We start from the raw sequence: 26,919 nt of genomic DNA on the forward strand, positions 1-26,919 counted from the left end.
TCCTGTTACCAAAAATCTGAAAGTAACAGGACTGAGTTTTTAGCCTAGGATTAGCTAATACATGGAATTAAGCCACATGGCGTCATTGCTAATAGCATGACCACACTTAGCACATTCTAGTGATTTACCAAAAATCTGTATTTTTAAAATAAACAAATATCATCTAAGAAATAATTTAAGTAACAGGACAGTATGTGGGGTGGCACGGTGGTGTAGTGGTTAGCGCTGTCACCTCACAGCAAGAAGGTCCGGGTTCGAGCCCCATGGCTGGCGAGGGCCTTTCTGTGTGGAGTTTGCATGTTCTCCCCGTGTCCGCGTGGGTTTCCTCCGGGTGCTCCGGTTTCCCCTACAGTCCAAAAGCATGCAGGTTAGGCTAATTGGTGGCTCTAAATTGACCGTAGGTGTGAATGTGAGTGTGAATGGTTGTCTGTGTCTATGTGTCAGCCCTGTGATGACCTGGCAACTTGTCCAGGGTGTACCCCGCCTTTCGCCCGTAGTCAGCTGGGATAGGCTCCAGCTTGCCTGCGACCCTGTAGAACAGGATAAAGCGGCTAGAGATAATGAGATGAGATGAGGACAGTATGTTGATATTGACCTTATCAGTCAAAGTTAAAAAAATCATCAAATATACAGAAAAGTAAATGAAAGAACTAACTTTTGGTCTTCCCATGGCCTTCAGAAGACACAACTGATGTAACTTCCTGTTGAGCATGTGATTTATACAATGTTCCAAATTTGTCAGATGGGGTAATATGTTTGGGTAACAGGACTGAGTGAAAACCCAGGGACACGACTAACGTGTATTTTAACTAAGATATTGTGGATTTCTTATGAAAAAATATATTTAAACCATGGATAGGATATGGAGTCACACAACAGTGCAAAAGAAATACTGTTTCTGAAGGATTTTAATCATAATATTTCATAGTTAAGTATAAAGTGAGAGTGCGGGGAGAGGTAACACATGCTATTTTTCAGTGTTTTAGGTAGTTTTTAGAAGAAACCTTTATTCGTCACATGCACACTTCAAGCACAGTGAAATTCATCCTCTGCATTTAACCCACCTGAAGCAGTGAACACACACACCCACACCCAGAGCAGTGGGCAGCCACACCAGAGAGCCCGGGGAGCAGTCAGGGGTCAGGGACCTTGCTCAAGGGCACTTCAGCCCAAGGCCGCCCCACGTCAACCTAACTGCATGTCTTTGGACTGTGGGGGAAACCGGAGCACCCGGAGGAAACCCACGCAAACACGGGGAGAACATGCAAACTCCACACAAAAAGGCCCTCGCCGGCCACTGGGTTCAAACCCGGAACCTTCTTGCTGTGAGGCGACAGTGCTAACCACTACACCACCATGCCACCTTAATATCTTAAATTTGAAATCAGATCAATGTGCAGGACATTCTATACATCATATATCTCATCTCATCTCATTATCTCTAGCCACTTTATCCTGTTCTACAGGGTCGCAGGCAAGCTGGAGCCTATCCCAGCTGACTACGGGCGAAAGGCGGGGTACACCCTGGACAAGTCGCCAGGTCATCACAGGGCTGACACATAGACACAGACAACCATTCACACTCACAATCACACCTACAGTGGTGCTTGAAAGTTTGTGAACCCTTTAGAATTTTCTATATTTCTGCATAAATATGACCTAAAACATCATCAGATTTTCACACAACTCCTAAAAGTAGATAAAGAGAACCCAGTTAAACAAATGAGACAAAAATATTATACTTGGTCATTTATTTATTGAGGAAAATGATCCAATATTACATAACTGTGAGTGGCAAAAGTATGTGAACCTTTGCTTTCAGTATCTGGTATAACTCCCTTGTGCAGCAATAACTGCAAATAAACATTTCCGGTAACTGTTGATCAGTCCTGCACACCGGCTTGGAGGAATTTTAGCCCATTCCTCCGTACAGAACAGCTTCAACTCTGGGATGTTGGTGGGTTTCCTCACACGAACTGCTCGCTTCAGGTCCTTCCACAACATTTCGATTGGATTAAAGTCAGGACTTTAACTTGGCCATTCCAAAACATTAACTTTATTCTTCTTTAACCATTCTTTGGGAGAATGACTTGTGTGCTTAGGGTCGTTGTCTTGCTGCATGACCCAGCTTCTCTTGAGATTCAGTTCATGGACAGATGTCCTGACATTTTCCTTTAGAATTCGCTGGTATAATTCAGAATTCATTGTTCCATTAATGATGGTGATCCGTCCTGGCCCAGATGCAGCAAAACAGGCCCAAACCATGATACTACCACCACCATGTTTCACAGATGGGATAAGGTTCTTATGTTGGAATGCAGCGTTTTCCTTTCTCCAAACATATCGCTTCTCATTTAAACCAAAAAGGTCTATTTTGGTCTCATCCGTCCACAAAACATTTTTCCAATAGCCTTCTGGCTTGTCCACGTGATCTTTAGCAAACTGCAGACGAGCAGCAATGTTCTTTTTGGAGAGCAGTGGCTTTCTCCTTGCAACCCTGCCATGCACACCATTGTTGTTCAGTGTTCTCCTGATGGTGGACTCATGAACATTAACATTAGCCGATGTGAGAGAGGCCTTCAGTTGCTTAGAAGTTACCCTGGGGTCCTTTGTGACCTCGCTGACTATTACACGCCTTGCTCTTGGAGTGATCTTTGTTGGTCGACCACTCCTGGGGAGGGTAACAATGGTCTTGAATTTCTCCATTTGTACACAATCTGTCTGACTGTGTATTGGTGGAGTCCAAACTCTTTACAGATGGTTTTGTAATCTTTTCCAGCCTGATGAACATCAACAACGCTTTTTCTGAGGTCCTCAGAAATCTCCTTTGTTCGTGCCATGATACACTTCCACAAACATGTGTTGTGAAGATCAGACTTTGACAGATCCCTGTTCTTTAAATAAAACAGGGTGCTCACTCACACCTGATTGTCATCCCATTGATTGAAAACACCTGACTCTAATTTCACCTTCAAATTAACTGCTAATCTAGAGGTTCACATACTTTTGCCACTCACAGATATGTAATATTGGATCATTTTCCTCAATAAAGAAATGACCAATATACTATTTTTGTCTCATTTGTTTAACTGGGTTCTCTTTATCTACTTTTAGGACTTGTGTGGAAAATCTGATGATGTTCATCTCATCATCTGTAGCCGCTTTATCCTGTTCTACAGGGTCGCAGGCGAGCTGGAGCCTATCCCAGCTGACTACGGGCGAAAGGCGGGGTACACCCTGGACAAGTCGCCAGGTCATCACAGGGCTGACACATAGACACAGACAACCATTCACACTCACATTCACACCTACGCTCAATTTAGAGTCACCAGTTAACCTAACCTGCATGTCTTTGGACTGTGGGGGAAACCGGAGCACCCGGAGGAAACCCACGCGGACACGGGGAGAACATGCAAACTCCACACAGAAAGACCCTCGCCGGCCCCGGGGCTCGAACCCAGACCTTCTTGCTGTGAGGTGACAGCACTCAAACTTGTCTCCCTCCGAGCTTCTTGCAGAGAAAGAGAATCTTTGCAGTTTCCCCAGTTGGAGCCTCTGGAGTCCTCGAGGGAAAAGCGACAACAAGGAACAAAACTCCTCGTGTGCCTGTTTTTTCTGTGTGTTATGAAAAGGAGATCATGTGAATAGACCGCGACCTTCGCACTAGGACTTTAACCTGCTCACTAGTGAGTGTGTGTGTGTGAAACACGTCAGTGTGAGCGGTGGAGTCTCCACAGGAAAAACCGTTTCGCTGTGAACTTGTGAGCAAGTGCAGTGACTTGTCTGTGTGCTGTTGATCTCTGTTCTGTTCTCCAGCCATGAAAAGTCTGAAACAGAGACTGAAGAAACACGAAGCGTCGAGCAGTGTGAGTAATAGCTTATTTATTTTATGAACATATTCAGTTTTATCCGATGCTTTCAGAAGGAAGTTTAGGAAATAGCTTAGGCTACTTGTTAGCATCCTGAGGTGGGGCTTTAGGAGGAAAATTAAGTGTCGGTTCACCACAAAGCAACAACTTTTAATATATTTCACTTAAAACAGCTTTTTTTAAAAAAAAAACCCTGCTTTTTTATTTTCTTGAGAAGATACAATTCCAAAATAAACCTTCAGAGCCGCAGTGTTTTGGATCCTGTCAGATTTGCACCTGGCTGTGAATAACCTCAGGAAAGTTCTGGATAAATCTCACAGCACATGATTTAAATTCTATCTGAAATAGTTCTGTTCATCCAGATGTATTTGAATGTTTGTTTTAGAAAGGGTTTCAAATCTGAAGTGTAGATTATTTCGCTTACATCCAACAAATTCTTCTTCTGGTCTGGTCTGATGCTGTGTATTTACACCTACAGTGGTGCTTGAAAGTTTGTGAACCCTTTCTGTATAAATATGACCTAAAACATTATCAGATTTTCACACAAGTCTTAAAAGTAGATAAAGTCAAACAAATGAGACAAAAATATTCTACTTGGTCATTTATTTTTTTTGAGGAAAATGGTCCAATATTACATATCTGTGAGTGGCAAAAGTACATGAACGTTTAATGAACAATAACTGCAACTAAACGTTTCTGGTAACTGAGGAATTTTAGCCCATTCTTCCGTACAGAACAGCTTCAACTCTGGGATGTTGGTGGGTTTCCTCACATGAACTGCTCGCTTCAGGTCCTTCCACAACATTTCGATTGGATTAAGGTCAGGACTTTGACTTGGCCATTTCAAAACATTAACTTTATTCTTCTTTAACCATTCTTTGGTAGAACGACTTGTGTGCTTAGGGTCGTTGTCTTGCTGCATGACCCACCTTCTCTTGAGATTCAGTTCATGGACAGATGTCCTGACGTTTTCCTTTAGAATTCACTGGTATAATTCAGAATTCATTGTTCCATCAATGATGGCAAGCCGTCCTGGCCCAGATGCAGCAAAACAGGCCCAAACCATGATACTACCACCACCATGTTTCACAGATGGGATAAGGTTCTTATGCTGGAATGCAGTGTTTTCCTTTCTCCAAACATAACGCTTCTCAGGCCAAAAAAACAAGTGTGTTTCCGGTTACCCAACCAACCCTAACCCGTACCGCCCGACCCTAAACTTTTTTTTCGTTTTTTTCCCAGTCGCGACTTTTACATATAACCCAACCGCGTGAACCAGAAGTTTTTGTCACTCACTGGGAAAATCAGGGCTTTCCACAAGCGCCGGCTGCCGCCGTACAGCCGACTACACAATTAAGTCCAGCCGGCTACTTTAATGACTTATTTTTGTAGCCCACAGGCTCTAAATATTAATTTTCGATTTTAATAAAATTAAATGTTTATCTAACGGACTGACAATAATGTCAAACTGAACCGCACTCATTTAAGTTGTGATTCGCGCTGTTTGTACCGATAATAACCACAAATTACCCGCCGTAACTCATCCACAGCCCCGACATGCGGTGTGTGCGCGTGCACTCGGCGAAGGCAGTAGTGTGTCGGCGCTGTCAGAGGGAACAGAAGCAGAGATGACGCTTATTTTGTCTTTCACCTAGAGACATGATTCAAACTTTAAAACGGAGGCAAAATTCTCCTGTGTGGATCTGGCATTTAACTTTTTTGCTAGGTTCTATACTTTTTTGATCAGTCACAGATCAAACACCATGAGCAAATCTGGAGAAATTCAGGCTTTATAATCAGGGATGGGAATTTTCCGCGGAATTCCGCGGATTTTATCAACCCAGGGGTCATTTTTGTGAATCGTCTAAATCCGAGGAGAAAATATTTAGGGGGGGGTTAGGTATATGTTGACCCGGTCAACCATCGGGAACAAGGCTCTGTTTACATCGGCAGTTCAGAACGTACACTGTATATGATTGGCTGTTGAGAGAGAAATATCGCGGTTTGACCAATGGTAAACGAGCATAGATAGGAAAGGCCAAAATGTCACATGTAAGCTTCGTTCTGATTGGTTCTTCGCATTTCGCTTTCTTACTCATTCAACATGGCGCTCCACGAGGCTGGAGATTGAGGATGTAACAGCAAATAAGAGCTTCAAAATGGTGAAAATTATCACAAAAGAAAATGAATCGCTTATTCAGGTGATAGATAAAGATGTGAAGAATAAATTCCATTGGGACTGGTTAAAGAGAACTGTAACTTTGAAGATAAAAATCGGCAAAACCACTGAAGACGCAGTTGAGAAATTGTCCGATTTCATTGGAAAATGTGACGCTCCCGGCAAAGCCCAATGTATCTACTGCAATGACATTATTAATTATGGCTCTCGCGGGTGCATTGCTTTGATTGAACATGCTTCAAAAGGGAAGAAAGGGAGCTGAGAGAACTGTTCAACAGGGAAATTGTGTTTCTGTTGAGACAAGTTCACTGCAAAAGAGGTAACTGCATTCTTTAATAAAGTAACTGAAACATTTACAGGATTGTCAAATATTCTGTCTTTATGTGTTTAATTTATATTCATCATTCCTTTCATTCTAGCATGAAGTTAAAAATTCTTTTTAGCTGAGCATTATTGAGACTATTTTTGTTTATTAGTGTCCAAAACTCAAGCTTCTTTGGACTGAAAATATTATTCAACTGAGCAATCTGAGACCATTTCTAGTGGTCTAAAATGTATAAAACTCATTAGCTTCCGGGGGCCTTCGGCCCCCTGGACCCCCGACCAGGCTCCGCCCTGGACCTGGCTGGGGGCCGATGGCCCCCAGACCCCCGATTAAATTTTCAGCTGAAAATACAATTTCTCATTCTCATCCCTGTATAATGGGTGTCTATGGCGTTACACACCAGCGGCGCTCAGGAGTTTAGAGTGGAGGCAGCTTGAAAAAAAAAGCTCTAACTTTCTCATTTAAACTGTTTTCTCAGCCACAATTTTCACTCTACACACACAACTTTCTCAAAAGTCGTAGTCACACATTGTGTGAATCAAGACAAGCGTCTCCCTGAGTGATAGGATTTACAGTTTTTGAATGAGAAGCCTGAAAGTAAGGAGAGGACAGCCGCGCTCTCCCATAGACTCACATTATAAACGTGGCAGCGCTTTTACTGCAAAATCAGAAAAGTCACTTGTTTTTAACTCGCTCTAGTGTCCACATTTTTTACACTAGGGACAAAAAAAATTACATTTATGTGTTCATGGGAGCCTTGTAGCACTCAATGTGAAAGAATTTTGTGAATAGCTCCTTCCGTTTCCGTGTTAATCAGCGTTGTTCGAGGAGAGGGAACTCTGAGAAAAAGCGCTCTTTGCTTGTTATATTGTGTCTTTTCCCTGCACCGTTACCAAGGCGACGAGCTGCACTCAGGGAGCAGAGAGGGGCGGGGCTGCTCTCTCTCTCTCTCTCATGGTGTATTGAGCTGTTATATTTACAGAAAAATTCATGTTAAAAGGTGTCTCATGCTGCATCAGATTCATCAGAAGGTGGTAACTCAGGTGACCTGCAAAGAAATTCATTATATTTTGTGAAATTATTCCTGTCTAAATATAGGTTATGGCAGCCATCTTGAAAAAAAAATTCAAAAAAAAAATGCCTGCCTACCGACCCTAGTTTTGAAATCTACGTAACCGGAAACACACACTTTTTTTTTTTGGCCTCATTTAAACCAAAAAGTTCTATTTGAGTCTCATCCGTCCACAAAACATTTTTCCAATAGTCTTCTGGCTTGTCCACGTGAAGACTAGCAGCAATGTTCTTTTTGGAGAGCAGTGGCTTTCTCCTTGGAACCCTGCCATGCACACCATTGTTGTTCAGTGTTCTCCTGATGGTGGACTCATGAATATTAACATTAGCCGATGTGAGAGAGGCCTTCAGTTGCTTAGAAGTTACCCTGGGGTCCTTTGTGACCTCGCTGACTATTACACGCCTTGCTCTTGGAGTGATCTTTGTTGGTCGACCACTCCTGGGAAGGGTAACAGTGGTCTTGAATTTCCTCCATTTGTACACAATCTGTCTGACTGTGGATTGGTGGAGTCCAAACTCTTTAGAGATGGTTTTGTAACCTTTTCCAGCCTGATGAGCATCAACAACGCTTTTTCTGAGGTCCTCAGAAATCTCCTTTGTTCGTACCATGATACACTTCCACAAACATGTGTTGTGAAGATCAGACTTTGATAGATCCCTGTTCTTTAAATAAAACAGGGTGCCCACTCACACCTGATTGTCATCCCACTGATTGAAAACAGCTGACTCTAATTTCACCTTCAAATTAACTGCTAATCCTAGAGGTTCACATACTTTTGCTACTGAGAGATATGTAATATTGGATCATTTTCCTCAATAAATAAATGACCAAGTATAATATTTTTGTCTCATTTGTTTAACTGGGTTCTCTTTATCTACTTTTAGGACTTGTGTGAAAATCTGATGATGTTTTAGGTCATATTTATGCAGAAATATAGAAAATTCTAAAGGGTTCACAAACTTTCAAGCACCAGTGTACATTTACTCAAGGACTGTAAGTACAAATTAAAGGTATTACTTGAGTACAGTTTAGAAAAAGACACAAACTTTTTTTTTCCTCCATGTCTGACAGTAAAATTGAGGAAACTTTTCCTGTTTTAGGTCAGTTAGGATCCCCCCTCATTTTTTTTTTTAATTTGTAAAATGTCAGAATAATCAGAGAGAGGATTTTTCATAGAATTTTTAATTACTTTCATCAAAGTCAGCCGTTTACCTACACTAAGTTGACTGTGACTTTAAACAGCTTGGAGCATTTCACATGATGATGTTTTGGCATTCAAAGCTTCTAATAGTCTCACTGACATCATTTGAGTTAACTGGAGGCACACCTTCAAACACAAGGGCCTCTTTGCATGACATCATGGGAAAATCAAAAGAAATCAACCAAGACATTAGGAACAGAATTGTGGATCTTCTCAAGTCTGGTTCAACCTTGGGTATAATTTCCAGATGCCTGAAGGTCTCACGTTCATCTGTTCAAACAATAATACGCAAGTATAAACACCATGGGAGCACACAGCCATCATAGCGCTCAGGAAGGAGATGGCTTCTTTGTCCCAGAGACGAATGTGCTTTGGTGCAAAATGTGCAAATGTACCCCAGAACAACAGCGAAAGACCTTGTAAAGATACTGGCTGAAACTGGTAAGAGAGTATCATTAACCACAGTAAAATGAGTTCTGTACCGACATGAAAGGCCACTCGGCGAGGAGAAAGCCACTGCTCCAGTCATCATCATCATCAGGGCGGCCTCAGCCGAGCTGCACACCTAGCTGTCCAATTCTCACGATCCAGCATACAGTTGGCTAGCTCGGCAATGTTGGCCGCCCCTGCGTCCCCCTGCAAAGTGTCCAAGAATGTTGTTACTGGGCGTCCAGGCTGGCGAGAGCCGTGGGTTGGCTCCCACAAAACTAGATGGCTTGCTGGCAGATCGCTGTGGCGGAAACGGTGGCCTGCAAGGCCAAGCCTGCGCCAGGCAACCTTGTCTGTGATCTTGGGCAGGTTGCCATATAGGACTTTGTTGGAGATATGGTCCTGCCAGTTGACGTTCAGTACAACTCGCAACATGCGGGTGTATGAGCCGTCCAGCGACTTCTGAAGGGATGTATTCAGTGCCCAGCACTCGCTTCCATATAGAAGTATGGGTTCCACGGTGGCGTGGAAGAGTTTGATCTTGAGATCTTGTGGCATGCTTGATTTCCAGACAGCCTTCATATCGTTTAGGGCTCTCCAAGCGAGTGCCTTGCGCACCTTCATATCACGACTCGTGGAGCTGACCCATGAGCCTAGGTATTTGAAGTCGGCTACTTCCTCCAAAGGGCTGCCGTTTGTCCAAAGCCACCATAAAAAAGCCAGATTACAGTTTGCAGCTGCACATGGGGACAAAGATCTTAATTTTTGGAGACATGTCCTGTGGTCTGATGAAACAAAAATTGATCTGTTATGTTTGGAGGAGAAAGGGGGAAGCTTGCAAGCCTCAGATCACCATCCCAACCGTGAAGTATGGTGGTGGCAGCATCATGTTGTGCGGCTGCTTTGCTGCAGGAGGGACTGGTGCACTTCACAAAATAGACGGCGTCATGAGGAAAGAAAATTATGTGGATATATTGAAGCAACGTCTCAAGACCTCAGCCAAAAAGTTCAAGCTTGGGCATGGATGCGTCTTCCAAATGGACAATGACCCCAAGCATACCTCTAAATTAGTTACAAAGTGAAGGTACCTAAGTGGCCGTCACAAAGCCCTGACCTCAGTCCTATAGAAAATATGTAGGTGGCACTGAAAAGGCATGTGCAAGCATAAGAAGGCCCACAAATTTGACTCAACCCCACCAGTTCTGTCAGGAAGAACGGGCCAAAATTCCAGCAAGATATTGTGAGAAACTTGTGGAAGGCAATCCAAAATGCTTGATCCAAGTTAAACAGTTCAAAGGCAATGCTACCAAATACTAACCAATAGTATGTAAACTTCTGACTTTGATGAAAGTAATTAAAAATTCTCTCTTTGATTATTCTGACATTTTTACAAATTAAAAAAATAATAATTGGGGGATCCTAATTGACCGAAGACAGGAAAAGTTTCCTCAATTTTACTGTCAGACATGGAGGGAAAAAAAAAAAACTTTTTATAAACTGTATGTAAACTTCTGGTTGCAACTATATTTTCATTTTATGCAACTTTATACTTCTCTTCCACTAAATCTCACAGGCCAAGATTGTACTTGTTACTCCACTACGTTTGTCTGACAACTGTCATTGCTAGTTATTTTTAAGAAAACTATTTTTCATACCCTTCCTGTCTCCCCAAATTGAGTGATTTTCGATGTGAATGTTTGTGCTGAACTGAAGGATTAAGTGTTCATTTATGGGTTGAGAAAACTGCCCTTCTTCTTAAGCTAAATAAACTATTTAAAATCCTCTTGGATTAGCTGAAAAATGCATCGTCACAGAGCCGAACACAGGGTTGTTTTTGTGAGCTCATGCCAAACTGACTTTTTGGAGATCTGTAGTTCCCACAGGGCAGGAACCCTACAAACATATGAGCTTATAGAATATGATGCTTTAGTGTAGATTAAATTACCCCACAGTATGTAAAGTAGTACAAATGAGCTCAACATTAAACAACGCCAGCAGTAAAATTCAACATACACACTAATGTAGCAGTAATAATCCAGAAACATCCATCTATTATCGTAAAATACTGACAGGGACCACTTTTCAACAGAATAAGTACTTTTACTTTTGAGACTTTAAAGGAACAGTCCACCATACTTCCATAATGAAATATGTTCTTCTCTGAATTGAGACGAGCTGATCCGTACCTCTCCGAGCTTTACGCGACCTCCCAGTCAGTCAGACGCGCTGTCACTCCTGTTAGCAATGTAGCTAGGCTCAGCATGGCCAATGGTATTTTTTGGGGCTATAGTTAGATGCGACCAAACTCTTCTGCGTTTTTCCTGTTTACATAGGTTTATATGACCAGTGACATGAAACAAAGTTCAGTTACACAAATTGAAACGTAGCGATTTTCTATGCTATGGAAAGTCTGCACTATAATGACAGGCATACTAACACCTTCTGCGCGCTTCGACAGTGCATTGATACCTTCACTCCTGTTTTTTTTTCTCTCCCCCGCCCCCCCAACTTCCGTCAATACGACCAACGTGACCACCAAGACAAGTAGCCTGCGGGGGAGAGGGGGAAAACAAGAGTGAAGGTATCAATGCGCTGCCGAAGTGTGCAGGTGTTAGTACGCCTGTCATTATAGTGCAGACTTTCCATAGCATAGAAAATCGCCACGTTTCAATTTGTGTAACTGAACTTTTTCATATCACTGGTCATATAAACCTATGTAAACAGGAAAAACGCGGAAGAGTTTGGTCGCATCTAACTACAGCCCCAAAAAATACCATTGGCCATGCTGAGCCTAGCTACATTGCTAGGCTCAGCATGGAGTGACAGCGCGTCTGACTGACTGGGAGGTCGCGCAAAGCTCGGAGAGGTACGGAGCAGCTCGTCTCAATTCAGAGAAGAACATATTTTCATTATGGAAGTACGGTGGACTGTTCCTTTAAGTAAATTATGTTGATATAATTTACATACTTCAGTAAGGTTTTGAATGCAGGACTTTTACTCATAGTGGAGTATTTTTACATTGTGGTATTGCTGCTTTTACTTGAGTAAAGGATCTGAATACTACTGATCAATTCCCTTAAGAACACCACATGCATTTTCCGTTGAGCAATTAAGAGCTACTTGGATAAAACCCCAATTCCAAAAAAGTTGGGATGCTGCATAAAACATAAATAAAAACAGAATCTGAAGAACTGCAAAACTTGGAAACCCTATATTTCACTGAAAATAGTACAAAGACAACATATCAAATGTTGAAACTGAATTTTTTTTTTTAAGTATTATATTGTTTTTAAATATGCTCATTTTGAATTTGATGTCAGCAACACTTTTCAGAAAAGTTGGGACGGGGCAACAAAAGCCTGAAAAAGTTGTGTAACGCTTAAAAAAACAAAAAAAACAAAACTAATTTGGTTCATTGGCAACAGGTCAGTAACATGATTTGGTATAAAAAGAGCATCCCAGAGAGGCGGAATTTCTCAGAAGTAAAGATGGGGAGGGGTTCGCCGCTCTGTGAAAGACTGCGTGGGCAAACAGTGCAACAGTTTAAGAATAACGCTCCTCAATGTAAAATTGCAAAGAATTTGGGGATCACATCATCTGTGGTACATAATATCATTAAAAGATTCAGTCTATCTGGAGAAATCTCTGTATGCAAGAGACAAGGCTGAAAACTGACACTGGATGCCTGTGATCTTCAGGACCTCAGGCAACACTGCATTAAAAGCACACGCGTGTCTGTAGTGGAAATCACTGTATGGGCTCAGGAACATATTTCAGAAAACCATCGTCTGTGAAAACAATTCATTACTGCATCCACAAATGCAAGTTAAAACCAGATATAAACAATATCCAGAAACACCGGCGCCTTCTCTGGGCCCGAGCTCTTTTACGATGGACTGAGGTGAAGTGGAAAATTGTCCCGAGGTCTGACGACTCAAAAGTAGAAATTCTTTTTAGAAATCATGGACACCACGTCCTCCAGGCTAAAGAGGTGAGGGACCATCCGGCTTGTTATCAGTGCACAGTTCAAAAACCAGCATCTGTGATGGTATGAGGGTGCATTAGTGCACATGACATGGGGAGCTTCTACACTTGGGAAGGCATCATTAATGCTGAACGATATATACACGTTTCAAAGCAATGTGCTGCCATCCAGTCAAAATATTTTTCAGGGAAGGCCTTCCTTCTTTCAGCAAGACAACGCCAAACTGCTTTCTGCACATATTAAAACTGCATGGCGCCATAGTAAAAGAGTCTAGGTGCTAAACTGGCTTGAGCGCTGTCGCCTCACAGCGAGAAGGTCCGGGTTTGAGCCCCGTGGCCGGCGAGGGCCTTTCTGTGCAGAGTTTGCATGGTGTCCGCGTGGGTTTCCTCCGGGTGCTCCGGTTTCCCCCACAGTCCAAAGACATGCAGGTTAGGTTAACTGGTGACTCTAAATTGAGCGTAGGTGTGAATGTGAGTGTGAATGGTTGTCTGTGTCTATGTGTCAGCCCTGTGATGACCTGGCGACTTGTCCAGGGTGTACCCCGCCTTTCGCCCGTAGTCAGCTGGGATAGGCTCCAGCTTGCCTGCGACCCTGTAGAACAGGATAAAGCGGCTAGAGATAATGAGATGAGATGAGACAATAAAATCTCAGTTTCAACATTTGATATGCTGTCTTTGTACTGTTTTCAAAGAAATATAGGGTTTCTATGATTTGCAGATTCTCATTCTGTTTTTATTTACAGTTTACACAGCGTCCCAATGTTTTTTTTTTTTTGGAATTGGGAGTTGTATAAACTGAGACATAAATTCCAGCATCCTTATGAAAGTCTAACCTGAGGTTTCGGTGTCTCCGGACATGCAGTCATATGGACAGAATTCAATACAGAATGTGTCAACACAGATTGTTTACAGTAGTTGCCTTTGTATCTAGCTATCGTCTTTACCTGACGTTACAGACTACAGACTGGAACAAGTATGACGAGCGTCTCCTGAAAGCAGTGGAGAACGGTGATGTGGACAAAGTCACCAACTCACTCAGGAAAGGGGCAGTCGCCTCCAAGCTAGATGCTGAAGGCCGCTCTTCGTGAGTGTTACCTTTCATTGTCCTTCCCTAATCAAAGAGAAGACTGTTGGTTTCTTTACCATGCCTAACATAAGTTGCTCTGTGCATTTCATCCAATATAATGAATTAAAGATTACTTAACTGTGTACAACTGACCCAGTTGTGCAGAACTGTTTTGGGGAGGATGAGCGATTTTTATAATTAAAAAAAAAATGCTAGCACATTTGCTGTTTGCATTTATAGTCCTGTTTTCTCTTAATCTCTTGTCTTACTCATCTCTTGGCACCAACATCTGCTTTTGATTACAACGTCGCAGATAGATTCCCAGATAAAGGCTGAATTAGAATATAGTGATGGGTTTTGATTTTGATTTATCCTCTGTGAACCTCTCGAATACCTCCTGAGGTTCGTAGCCTTGTAGTGTCTTCCTCTGCAGCATGCTTTCACTGAATTTGAAACGTGGCATCTGGTTTGCCGCCTCTTGTCTGCATAAACTCATGTAAGTCTTTGTAATAAATATTTGACCTGTGGTAGAATATTAACGAGGGTGTGATCATGCTAAAAATCTTTTGAAACACAAGTCTGGGTGCTGTTAGATTCATCACACATAATAATTGAGATTTTGCTGAGAATGTTGGGTTTTTTTGGACTTGACACTACTCCACATCATTGTAACGAATATCTTTAATGACAGTGTTTCTCAACCACTTAACTGGGCCTCGGCCCATTAGTGGGCCGCGAAGTGCCATCTAGTGGGCCGCAAAATTTTTTTCCAAGTTGAAGCAAATTTTTACTCGTAGTAGGGTATAACTGCTGGGTTGCATCCGACGTCACATCCACCTCACATCATTAAGCTACGGTCATGCTACAGCTCGCGATGCTTTGCGATGGGTTATCGATGAAAATCAGGCGTTTTGGTGGCGATGCATGGCAATATACACGTTAGCTAAAAGTTGTGGTCATACAGCAGACGAACAATTGACTGTCACGCCTTTTGCGAACTTGAGTTTGGCGCAGCTCGAGTAGCCGCGCGCGCGTTCACAGAGCACGTTGCGCACGCTCTTGAGACCCAGTCGTTATAGGAAACGCCTGATACTGATTTGAGCGCAATCAGCACACGCAGATACGGACGCTGTTTGCACAGAGAATGTGCGAAATATTATCATCATCATCATTGTCATGTTTTTTCTAGCCATGTTTATGACTCTGTTTAAATATTCTGCTTTCTGTTTTGCTTTCGTGTTTATAAATATCACGCCAGCTAAAAAACACTCTTCCTGCACTTAGATCCGTCTACCGCCATCTATCTTGTAGTGTCTTGATCCCCAGATCTTTAACCCAGCCACATATAAAAAGTTATACGCCTCCATGCTCTTCCAGGTTTTCGTCTGTTTGTCCGTGTAGAACGATGTCTGCAGCACCAGGTAGTCTGAGATATCAGGGAATTCAACGGATGGATAATTTTCCAAGCTTGTAGGAAAAATCCTTCTTTGTTAGCGTGTAAGGATCCAATCCCACTGAGTGGTTTCTATATCTACTTCTTGGTTTTCATGACTTGCTTGTTTGCTGGACACAAACATGGAAATAAGTTCTTGTGTTAATGGACCAGACTCCACTTTTGGATCATTAATCCCTTTTGACTGAGAATGCCCTGCATGCATGGTTTGGCTTCTGGCACATCCATACAGGCTTAAATACAAAACCTACAATTAAAAACAGTTTGTTTTTATTGCATTTATTTAATTTCTGGGCTCAGAGCTGTAACAGGGAGTGATGTTGCATCCCATTAATAGACGTTACAGTAGATTATTAGATTCTAATCAAATTGATGAGCCAAAATAATTGGGGATCTTTTTTTAATGGGTCCCAACTCGTTACAAGTATGAATAGGTGGGCCTTAAAGTAGAAAAGGTTGAGAACCCCTGGTTTGAGGTTTAAACTCAGGGAATGAGTGGAGAATTGGTCCAGTTTGCATCTTTTATCTGTTGTGGTCCACAAGCATGACTTGTGGTGGCACCTGTTGAAGTTTGAACTCTTTTGAACAATCTAATGTTCAAATATGATATGCTGTATAGCTTTACCTTCTTTTTGGAAATTGCTGAGAAATAAGATCAGCTGTAACTGATACTTGAAGAAGGTGTGTGCTGAATGTCTTTCTTACTTTAAGATTAAGCTTAGCATTAATTTTTCAGTATTGAATCGTCAATAGATTGAAGGTTAGAGATGCAGCCTTGGGCCCAAAGAGTTGCCGGTTTGATTCCCAGGACCAGCAGGAACAGTGTGAAGGGAGTTGAGTGAATGAACAGCACTTTCCCCTCCCTCTGTATCATGGATGAAGTGCCCTTGAGCAAGGCACCTAACCCCCGACTGCTCCCTGGGCGCTGTAGCATAGCTGCCCACTGCTCTGGGGATGTGTGTGCGCTCACTGCTCACTTGTGTTTTCACTGCTTCAGATGGGTTAAATGCAGATGAGGAATTTCACTGTGCTTGAGTGTGCATGTGACACTCTTCTAGGTTTGAACCAAAAAGCAATGGCTTTTTGACAAACTTCTTTTTTTGATTACATCAATATGCATGCCCGGGTGTGGAAAATAATAATGATGATAACTGATAATAATATGGGTGGCACAGTGACACAATGGGAAGGGTGGCCTCCTCACAGCTCCAGGGTTGTTTCGTTGGTGGTTGGCTTGGCTGCTCGAAAATTGCTCTTAGGTGTGTGTGCATGGTGCTGTGAGATGGACTAGTGTATTTCTGCGTCATGACCAGCGTTTCCAGGATAGGTTCCTGATCCACAGCAGCCCTGACCATAATAAAATTGGACATAAAACTGACGGTGGTGTAGTGGTTAGCGCTGTCGCCTCACAGCAAGAAGGTCCGGGTTCGAGCCCCGTGGCCGGCGAGGGCCTTTCTGTGTGGAGTTTGCATGTTCTCCCCGTGTCCGCGTGGGTTTCCTCCGGGTGCTCCGGTTTCCCCCACAGTCCAAAGACATGCAGGTTAGGTTAACTGGTGACTCTAAATTGACCGTAGGTGTGAATGTGAGTGTGAATGGTTGTCTGTGTCTTTGTGTCAGCCCTGTGATGACCTGGTGACTTGTCCAGGGTGTACCCCGCCTTTCGCCCGTAGTCAGCTGGGATAGGCTCCAGCTTGCCTGCGACCCTGTAGGACAGGATAAAGCGGCTAGAGATAATGAGATGAGATGAAAACTGAAGATAAAGCTGAAAATAAGTGAATAATAATGTTTTATCTTCCCCTCCCTCCACTTCCACGCTCTCATCAAGTGAAAATGCTGAGCTAGCTCAAGCTTGTTTAACGCTCACAATACAGATGAATACTCATGAATTAAACAGTTTTCTAGCCAAAGATCCTGTTCATACTGAAATGTTATATCACGCAAGGAAAACGTGTTATGACTCCTGTATTACACTGTCTTTAAAATACACTAAATTAAGTTAATTTAATGAAGTTAATTCAGTCGATCCTATCTGTATCCTATAGCGTCTTTTCTGTTTTCCTCTTCTCCTTGTCTTTTTCTAACCTTGTACTGCAGACACATGATTAATCTTTAAAACTTCCCGAAAGAAGTGCATTTTAATCAGTTGCCATGAAATGAGGAATATAAATTATAACCCCAAATTAGAACAAGTTGGGACGGTATGTTGAAATTGAAATTACAACCGAAAACAATGACTTGTAAATAATCTTTGACCTGTACTGCACTCAGAGCAATACAATAGCCCGTTATTTGATGTTTTATTTCATGAATTTTATTGTTTTTCTTTTCAAAATCAACATATTTCAATTTTGATTCTTGCAAAACATATTTAAAAAAAGTTGGGACAGTCAAGCATTTACCACTTTATAATGTTGCCACTCCATCTTACAACACTTCAGACGTTTAGGGACTGAAGACACCAAATGATGAAGCGTTTCAGGTGTTATTTTGTCTCATTCTTCCTGCAAATAGGTCTGAAGGTGTGCGACAGTACGGGGTTGTTGTTGTCATATTTTTTGTTTCAAAATTCTTCACACGTTCCCTATTGGGGACAGAGGGGACAGACATACTCTTCTTCCACAGCCATGCCTTTGGAATGTGTGCAGAATGTGGTTTTGCATTAGCCTGGGCCCGCCCATCCTAAGCGTGATGCAACACGAGGGCCTGTTGCGAGCTTAGTCTGGCCAGGCAGGCTATCTACAGCATTTCCAAGCTCCCGAAAAATCAGGAACCAATCAACTTTGAGCATCTCCAACGGCCCTGGGTAGAGGCGTGTTCAAGGCAGTGACGTAGTAGAACTGCGACCGGAAGCCATAGATTGTTTACAGAATCTATGCCGGAAGCGCTTCATTCACATCACGAACATGGAGCAGCGGCAAGCCTTTAACACAGCAGTAGATGCTGTATTGAAAGCATTCAACGGGAAGTTCTCATTGAAAACGGAGCAAAGAGCAGCCCTGGAGGTATTTATCTTCTTCCTGTTACTCAAGCAGTTTCCGTCGCGTCACATACGTCAGAGGAAAGAGTGATGTGATTGGTTTAAGCTTCGTCACAGCCTTTTCTGGCTTCGACCAGTAGCAAACTGAGGCATTTCAGGGAGGCGGGTCAACCACGGGCTCTGGGAAACGGTTTGGCTTAATAGCTTGGCCAGACCAAATGCTCGGAGAGCTTTGAAGTCGCGTTAGCCAGGCTAGTTTTGCATTGTCTTGTTGAAATCTCCCTGGAAAAGTTGTCGTCTTGAAGGCAGCTCATGTTGCTCCAAAATCTCAATGTACTTTTGTTATGGGTGGTGAGATGTGGTGAGTAGGATCCAAAAGCAGAGCGCAGACCAGTAACTCCAATAATAAAAAAGATTTAATAGGAAAAAAATAATCCAAAAGACTAGGGACAAAAAACAAGGCAGGCAAGGACAAAAAAACCCCAAAACGCTAGCATAAAAAAATAGTCCAGACAAAAAAACTTGACACAGAAATGTAGTGCAACAAACATGAAAAAAAGACAAAAACGTAGTGCAAGAAACAGGCAAAAATCCAAGAAGCGATAATGGCGCAGAGACAACGTGAAAAACCAACGAGACGTTCTGGCAGAGTCCTCTTCTGAGAACGGCCTATTTATGCACAGCAGAGCAACCAGGAAGTGAATGCCGGCAAGATGAAAGTCCCGTCCCGGATCTGGATTGGCGCTGAACTGGGAGATGATAAATCTCCGGAGTGGAAGTCCGGGGCGGAGCATGACACTTTTTTTTCTGCATTACTGCTGCCATCACAGAAGTGTAAGTTACCTTTGCCAAGGGCACTGACACAACCCCATACCATGACAAACCCTGGCTTTTGGACTTGTTGCTGGTAACAGTCTGGATAGTCCTTTCAGTCTTTGGTCTGGCGCACATGGTGTCCATTTCTTACAAAAAAAAAGACCTGAAATACTGATTCGTCTGACCACAATACACGTTTACACCGTGCGATGGTCCATCCCAGATGCCTCCGAGCCCAGAGAAGTTGGCGGCGCTTCTGGACGCAATTAACATAAGGCTTCCTTTTTGTCCAGTAAAATAATTTTTTTATAACCAAATTTTTTTCAACATTAAACCATTACAGAGAACAGAGACAAGAAAATACGTACATTTATCAACAACAACTAATAATAATAATAATAATAATAATAATAATAAAATAATAATAATAAAATAATAACAATACTAAATTTAAAAAAAAAAACACACAGAAAAGGACATCATGATACATTGTCAGCATGTACTTCCTGGGTCTCTAGTGAGACGTTAAACATCATGCCATGATGTTTTTAGTTCAGTGCAACTGATTGCATTCTTTGGAAGTGAGAGATGAGAGGTTGCCAACATCTGTAGAATTTGTCTGTTGAACCACGAATGGTGTATTTGATTTTTTTCCAGTTTTAAAAAAGATAACAGGTCTTGCAGCCAGGATGTGTTTGAAGGAGGTAAGTGACTCTTCCAGAGGAGGAGAATTCGACGACGGGCAATTAGTGAGGCAAAAGATAGAACATTAAGTTGTTTAGCAGTCATTTTAGCCCCCTCCTCAGGAATTCCAAAAATAACAATTTGAGGTGATGGGACTAATGTTAGTTGCAGTACCTCTGACATAAAATCAAAGAAGGACTTCCAGTACTCCACCAAGCCCGGGCACGACCAGAACATACGGTATGAACTAGGTCTGCTGGCGCCTGAGAGCATCTATCACAAATGTCAGAAAGGTTCGGGTAAATCCTTGATAATCTGGTCTTGCTGAACCCTATGCAGAACCTTAAACTGAATGAGGGTAAGCCTCGCACAGGAGGAAGATGAATTTATTGCATGTAGTGCATCGTCCCACCACCCATCAGTCAAGGTGATGCCCGGTTCAGTCTCCCAACTAGTCCTGATCTTATGAAGGGCTGGAGGTGGGGTTGTTGATGATAAAAGGTTATAGATAAAGGAAATGTGTCACTTCAATAAGCTTCCAACTGGAAGAAGATGGTTGACGCCCGAGGCAGGTGGAGCCTGTGGAAAAGTTGAGAAGTTGGATTTGACAAAGTTGCGAATTTGAAAGTATCTAAACAAATCGGACTGCTGAAGGTTAAATGTGGAACATAGCTGTGAAAAGCTAGCAAAAAGGCCATTAACATATAGGTCACCGAGACAGGACAAGCCTTGTCTGCTCCAGGAATCAAACGTTGAATCGATCCTAGCTGGATGAAAAAGGTGATTGTTACAAATAGGTGTAGCTAATGGTAAAGAGGTCCAGCCAAATTGGTGTCTCACGTGCTGCCAGATTTTCAGAGTGTTAATAACTATGGGGTTGGTTGAATGCAGTTTGGGTTTGAGTGGGAGGCTGCTACATACCAAAGCCTTTAAAGACGAAGAGTGACAGGAGTTAGCCTCCAGGTGAACCCAATCACTATCTGTGTCTGAGATCCAGAGTGCAACTTTATGCAAGTTAAGCTGTGTTCACATATATACCTGAACGATAGTGGTATAACTGTATCGATACAAAGTATACCGGTACAGTTTAGTGCATCTGTCCACGCTAGCGAGAAATGTTTGCGGTTTTCTTTCACGGTAGGTGAAATGCGCGTGCGCGAAATGTTTCCGTGGTTACCGAGTACTGCTCTGGAGCGCGACCGGCCGCATCTTCGCCCATGAAGCGGCGGAGATCACTCGACAGTTGTCAACTGTTCCTGGCATCGCTCGTCTCCCCAAAGCTCCAACAAACACACAACTTCGTCTTTGCTCCATATAGCTCCACGGTCGTTTTGAGCCATTTTGACGTTTTATTTACAGCTGGAAAGCACGTGCGTATTGTATTGTATGAATAACCCGGAAGACGTAGGAATGGTTCATTGCGCATGCGCATTATATTTGTATCGATACAGAACTGCTTCATCTGTCCACACTACAGCGAAGCGCTACAGTACCGATACTGTACCGGTACGAAACTCATACATTTGTGGGTTTTGTACAGATACAGTTATACCGCTACAGTACTGATATAGTTGCTAGTGTGGACAGGTGTTGCAGTATGAAAGTAGTATCGTATCGGTTCAAAATCCCTAGTGTGGACAGGGTATTAGCTGCCCAATAGTATGACTGAAAATTGGGCAAACCAAGACCTCCATGTGATCATCTCCTCTGGAGAAGAGATTTGCGGATTCTTGGATTTTTACCTCCCCATATGAAATTTAAAATCATTGAGTCCAATTGAGAGAAAAAACGTTTAGGCAAAAAAATGGGTAAACATTGGAATAAGTACAAATATTTTAGGAATACATTCATTTTAATGGACTGTATTCTGTCTATAAAAGAGATAGGTAGGCTATTCCATCTCTGTAGATCTGACTTTACTTTGATTGAAAGAGATGTAAAATTTTCCTCCAGAAGAGAGCGGATGGAGCTTGTGATAATAACTCCTAAGTATTTAAATCTAGAAGTGGATAATTTGAATGGTATATTAGACTGTGGTATTTCATGGGCTAACTGGTTAATAGGAAAGCGTTCACTTTTCTGTATGTTTAATTTGTACCTAGAGACGGTGCCAAAGAATTTGAGAGTAGTTAAAATGTGTGGGATGGAGATTGCTGGATTGGAAACATAAAGGAGCAGGTCATCCGCATATAAAGATACCTTGTGTTCGATTTCTCCTCTTTTTATTCCAGAAAAAAAATTATTGGCTTTAAGAGCAATTGACAAGGGTTCAATAGTAATAGCAAAAAGGAGGGGGGAAGTTGGGCATCCTTGCCGCGTGAGAGTGGGAAGAACTGTGAACGTTGAGTATTGGTACATACACAAGCCTGTGGTGAAGAATACAGTAAACGTAGCCAGGAAACAAAATTTTCTCCAAATCCAAATTGGTTTAGTGTAAAGAATAGATGACCCCACTCAACCCGGTCGAAAGCTTTTTCTGCATCAAGCGAAATAACCATCTCTGGACTAGTTGGATGGGCCGGGGAGTGGATGATGTTGAGAAGCCTCCATATGTTTTAAAAGAGTGGCGATTTTTTTATAAACCCTGTTTGGTCTGTCGAAATAAGGCAAGGCAAGTTTATTTATATAGCGCATTTCATCCACAGTGGCAGTTCAATGTGCTTTACAGAGGTAAAGGCAAAACAGTAAACAATAGAAAATAAAATTACATAAAATAAAGGGGGAAGAAGAGAGAAATAAAAATATGAGAATTAAACAATAGTAGAAATAAAGTAATTAAAATGAAGTACAAGTTCAGTAAAAAACAGCAGAATAAAATGGAATAAAAGTTAAGTTTAAAACATGCAAAGACTGTAAAAGTTAAGTAAAGTTTAAAACATGTAAAGATGATATTTATCAGTTAGCAGAAAGCATCTGAAAACAGTTTGGTCTTTAGTCTAGATTTGAAGCTGCCAGCAGCAGGAGCATTTTTGATGTCCTCTGGGAGTCGGTTCCATAGCTGTACTGCATAGTAGCTAAAAGCTGCTTCACCACACTTTGTTTTAACAACAGGTTTTACCAGTAAATTTTGCTGCTGCGATCTGGTAGATCTGATCGGGTTCGGCCGCTGCAACATATCAGAGAGGTAATTGGGCCTTGTACCATTTAGAGATTTGTACACCAGCAGCAATGCTTTAAAGTCAATTCTGTAGCTTACTGGAAGCCAGTGAAGGGCCCTTAGAATTGGAGTAATGTGCTCTGTTTTTTTTGTTCGTGTGAGAACCCTCGCCGCTGCATTTTGAATCACCTGAAGTCATTTGATGGTCTTTTTTGGCAGGCCTGTGAAAAGGCCATTGCAGTAGTCAACCCTACTAGAGATGAAGGCATGCATAAGTTTTTCCAGATCATTTTTTGACACAAGTCCTCTTGGTTTGGAAATGTTTTTTAGGTGATAAAATGCCGATTTAATGATTTGCTTTCATGTGACTGTCAAAGTTTTAGCTCGCTGTCAATGAAAACACCAAGATTTTTAACCATATCTTTTGTTTTAATCCCCTTTGTGTCAAGAATAGTGGTAATCCTGAGTCTTTCATCTTTTTTCCCAAATAGAATTACTTCTGTTTTATCTGTGTTCAGCTGAAGAAAACTGTGTGACATCCAGTTGTTGATTTGGTCGATACACTGGTAGAGACATTCAAGGGGGGCATAATCATTAGGTGATAGAGCAAAATAAATTTGGGTGTCATCTGCATAGCAGTGATACAAAATTGAGTTGTTCTTGATAATTTGTCCAAGTGGGAGCATATAAAGGTTGAATAGTAATGGTCCAAGGATCGACCCCTGGGGGACACCACAGGTCAAGGACATTGATGTTGAGGTACAATTTCCCATGGTAACAAAGAAGCTTCTATCTTTTAAGTATGATTTTAACCAATTGATAACTTTACCAGTCAACCCAACCCAGTGTTCAAGTCGATATAGCAGTATGCTGTGATCAACAGTATCAAAAGCTGCACTGAGGTACAGTAACACCAGGACCGATGTTTTGCCTGCATCAGTATTAAGATGTATGTCATTTATAACTTTAATCAGCGCTGTTTCAGTGCTGTGATTGGCACGAAATCCTGACTGAAAGTTATCAAAACAGCTGTTTATCAAGAAGGCAGTTAATTGATTGAAGACAATTTTTTCCAGGATTTTCCCGATGAATGGTAAATTTGATATTGGCCTGTAGTTGTTCAATACTGAAGCATCCAGATTATTCTTTTTAAGTAGGGGCTTTACAATGGCTTTTTTCAGGGACACAGGAAAAATGCCAGTCTCTAGGGATATATTTATGATCTGAAGCACATCTGTAATTATGAGATGAACAGACTTAAAGTTGGTGGGCAGAATGTCCAATTCAGATGTTGAAGAACTGAGATTTTGTACAGTTTTTTCAAGAGTCTCGTAATCAATCAAACAAAATTCTGACAGTGTGTTGAAATTGTCTGTCTGTGTCACTGATGATTGCAGCTTTTCAGTTATTTGCAACTGAGATATATGTGCAATATTCTGCCGTATTTTATCAATTTTACCTTTGAAGAAGGATGCAAACTCATTGCATTTATTAACTGAGAGAAGTTCAGGTGCTAATTGTGGTGGGGGATTAGTTAGCTTCTCTACTGTTGAAAATAGCACACGGGCATTGTTCATATTCCTGTTGATGATGTTGGAGAAGAAAGACTGTCTTGCTTTACCAATTTCATAATTATATTTACAAAGCATCTCTTTATGGATTTGATAATGGATGTGAAGTTTAGATTTGCGCCATTTTCTTTCAGTCTTCCTACATTCTCTCTTTAGCAGTTTAACAGCTGGGTATTGCTTCCATGGTGCTTTCTGCTTGTCATTGACTCTTTTGATTTTGAATGGAGCAATATCATCCATAATTTGGGTCATATTTAAATAAAAAATTTCCAGTAAGGCCATCCTTAAAAAAAAAAAATCCGTTTCCTGTCCACCGGGTGAGCAAAAAAATTTTCAGTCGGGAGGGCGGGATTTTTTTTTTTTATGGATGGATAAGAAATCGCAATGCTGTGTTTGCTTTTTCTTTCAGTACTTTTTTATTACAAAAGCAGACACATTTAATAAAATATGACAGTTTAATCAACTGAAACTTGTACAAACACTTTAAGTTAGCATTTTAAATGCTGACTGCAACATTTGCAAAACTTTTACAAAGGTACTTAAAATGTCCGACACACGGACTTTTTGTAGTTCTAAATCGAGCGTTAGACCTAGTTCGGATGAAATTACACTATTAAAATGATCACCGAATGATTTGTTTTTCTGAATCTTTATTATTTTGTTGTTCGCTAGAATACCATTTTGCGATTTCACACTTAAGCAAATGTTTGAAAACTCCAGATCTCCGTCCTTCATGGTGGCTGCCATTTTTTGTGCCGCACGGCGCATGCGCAGAGCTGATTCAGTTCAGAGTGCGCGTGCACTCGGCAGAGGCAGTAGTCTGTCGGAGGCGACATCGGAGGGAACAGAAGCAGAGATGACGCTTATTTTGTCTCCGGTAAACCAGTCTTCTCTCGTTCAATTACGTGCTGGCATCAAAAGACACCGTTGGTTGTAAATGAAACCAAACTGAGTGGTTGGAGTGTATTTTCATACACAAATGGAGAAATGTTCGCTGAGTGTTTAATTGTGTAGCCGCCACTGCAGACCGTTGTCGTTGTTAATTCATAGCATGCTCAGCTGCGTGAATGTGTCATGCACCGAAAATAAGAGATTTACAAGCCAGGAACGCCTCATGATGCAATACGCAAGAAAAGAAAGATTTACTGCCATTTTATTTTGTATTTGAGTAAAGTGAATAAATAAATGGTCTGTGGAAAATACATTTAATCCTGGGAACTGCATGCACAGGAGTTTATTTTGTGTTCCCCCCCCGGCTGGCTACTTATTTGATATGGCTGGCTAGTATGAGCCTTAGTGGAAAGCCCTGGGAATGCGTAAATGTCAAGTTCGATTTTAGATTTACGAACCTGAAAAAAATGTCGAAAAACCGGCGTTAAAAAAAAAAAAATTTCAACCGCACAAACGGCACTCACCTGGCCAGTGGACCGGAAACAGAACATTTTTTAATAATGGCCTAAGTCGTCTACAGAGTCTGACATTTTAGTTGAGATCCGAGAGAGAGCTTGCTCAAAGAGAACACGTGTTGTCATTTATGACTCTCCTACCCATAGTCATTGAGCTGTTCTGAATGTGAGGGGACATAGAAACATCAGAGAAAACACAGAAATGATCAGATAAGGCCAGGTCAATAACAGTAGTAGAAACAGTAAGACCCTTTGCGATAACGAGGTCAAGGGTATGACCACGAGAGTGGGTCGGCCCCTGTACATGTTGTACTAGGTTGAAGTTGTCAATAAGTGCAAGTAGTTCTCTGGCATAAGTGTTTTCAGGATTATCTACATGCAAGTTAAAATCCCCAGATATAATAAGACAGTCAAACTCTAAGCAAATGACTGACAACAATTCACCAAACTCTTCCAGAAAAACTTTGGCTGAATGTCTCGGAGGCCTGTAAATAGTTAATAACAATATGTTAGGAGAGCATGTAACAAGTGCACATAAGTGTTCAAAGGATGTAAAATCACCAAGTGAAGACTGTTTACATTGAAAAGAGGCTTTGAATACATTTGCGATCCCTCCACCCTTCCCATGTCGGGTAGCACTCATGAAATTAAAATTTGGGGGAGCTGCTTCAATAAGGGTGGTAGCACTCTTTGCTTGATCCAGCCATGTTTCAGTTAGAAGCAAAAAATCAAGATTGTTTGCAAATAAGATCATTAATTAAAAATGACTTGTTTGAAAGTGATCTAACGT

General features: G+C 41.7%; 1 protein-coding gene across 1 annotated transcript in view; it reads left to right on the top strand.

Moving 5' to 3' along the window:
- The first annotated feature begins 3,525 nt into the window (after positions 1 to 3,525).
- uacaa (uveal autoantigen with coiled-coil domains and ankyrin repeats a) overlaps positions 3,526 to 26,919 on the top strand; it is a 75,078-nt gene continuing 51,684 nt past the window's right edge. The window contains exons 1-2 of the mRNA XM_060923892.1: positions 3,526 to 3,866; positions 14,016 to 14,143. Coding sequence (XP_060779875.1) covers positions 3,819 to 3,866; positions 14,016 to 14,143 — 176 coding nt within the window. The 5' untranslated portion in view covers positions 3,526 to 3,818. The remainder of the gene's footprint in view (positions 3,867 to 14,015; positions 14,144 to 26,919) is intronic.

The sequence above is a fragment of the Neoarius graeffei genome, chromosome 6, assembly GCF_027579695.1.
Source record: "Neoarius graeffei isolate fNeoGra1 chromosome 6, fNeoGra1.pri, whole genome shotgun sequence".
NCBI lineage: Eukaryota > Metazoa > Chordata > Actinopteri > Siluriformes > Ariidae > Neoarius > Neoarius graeffei.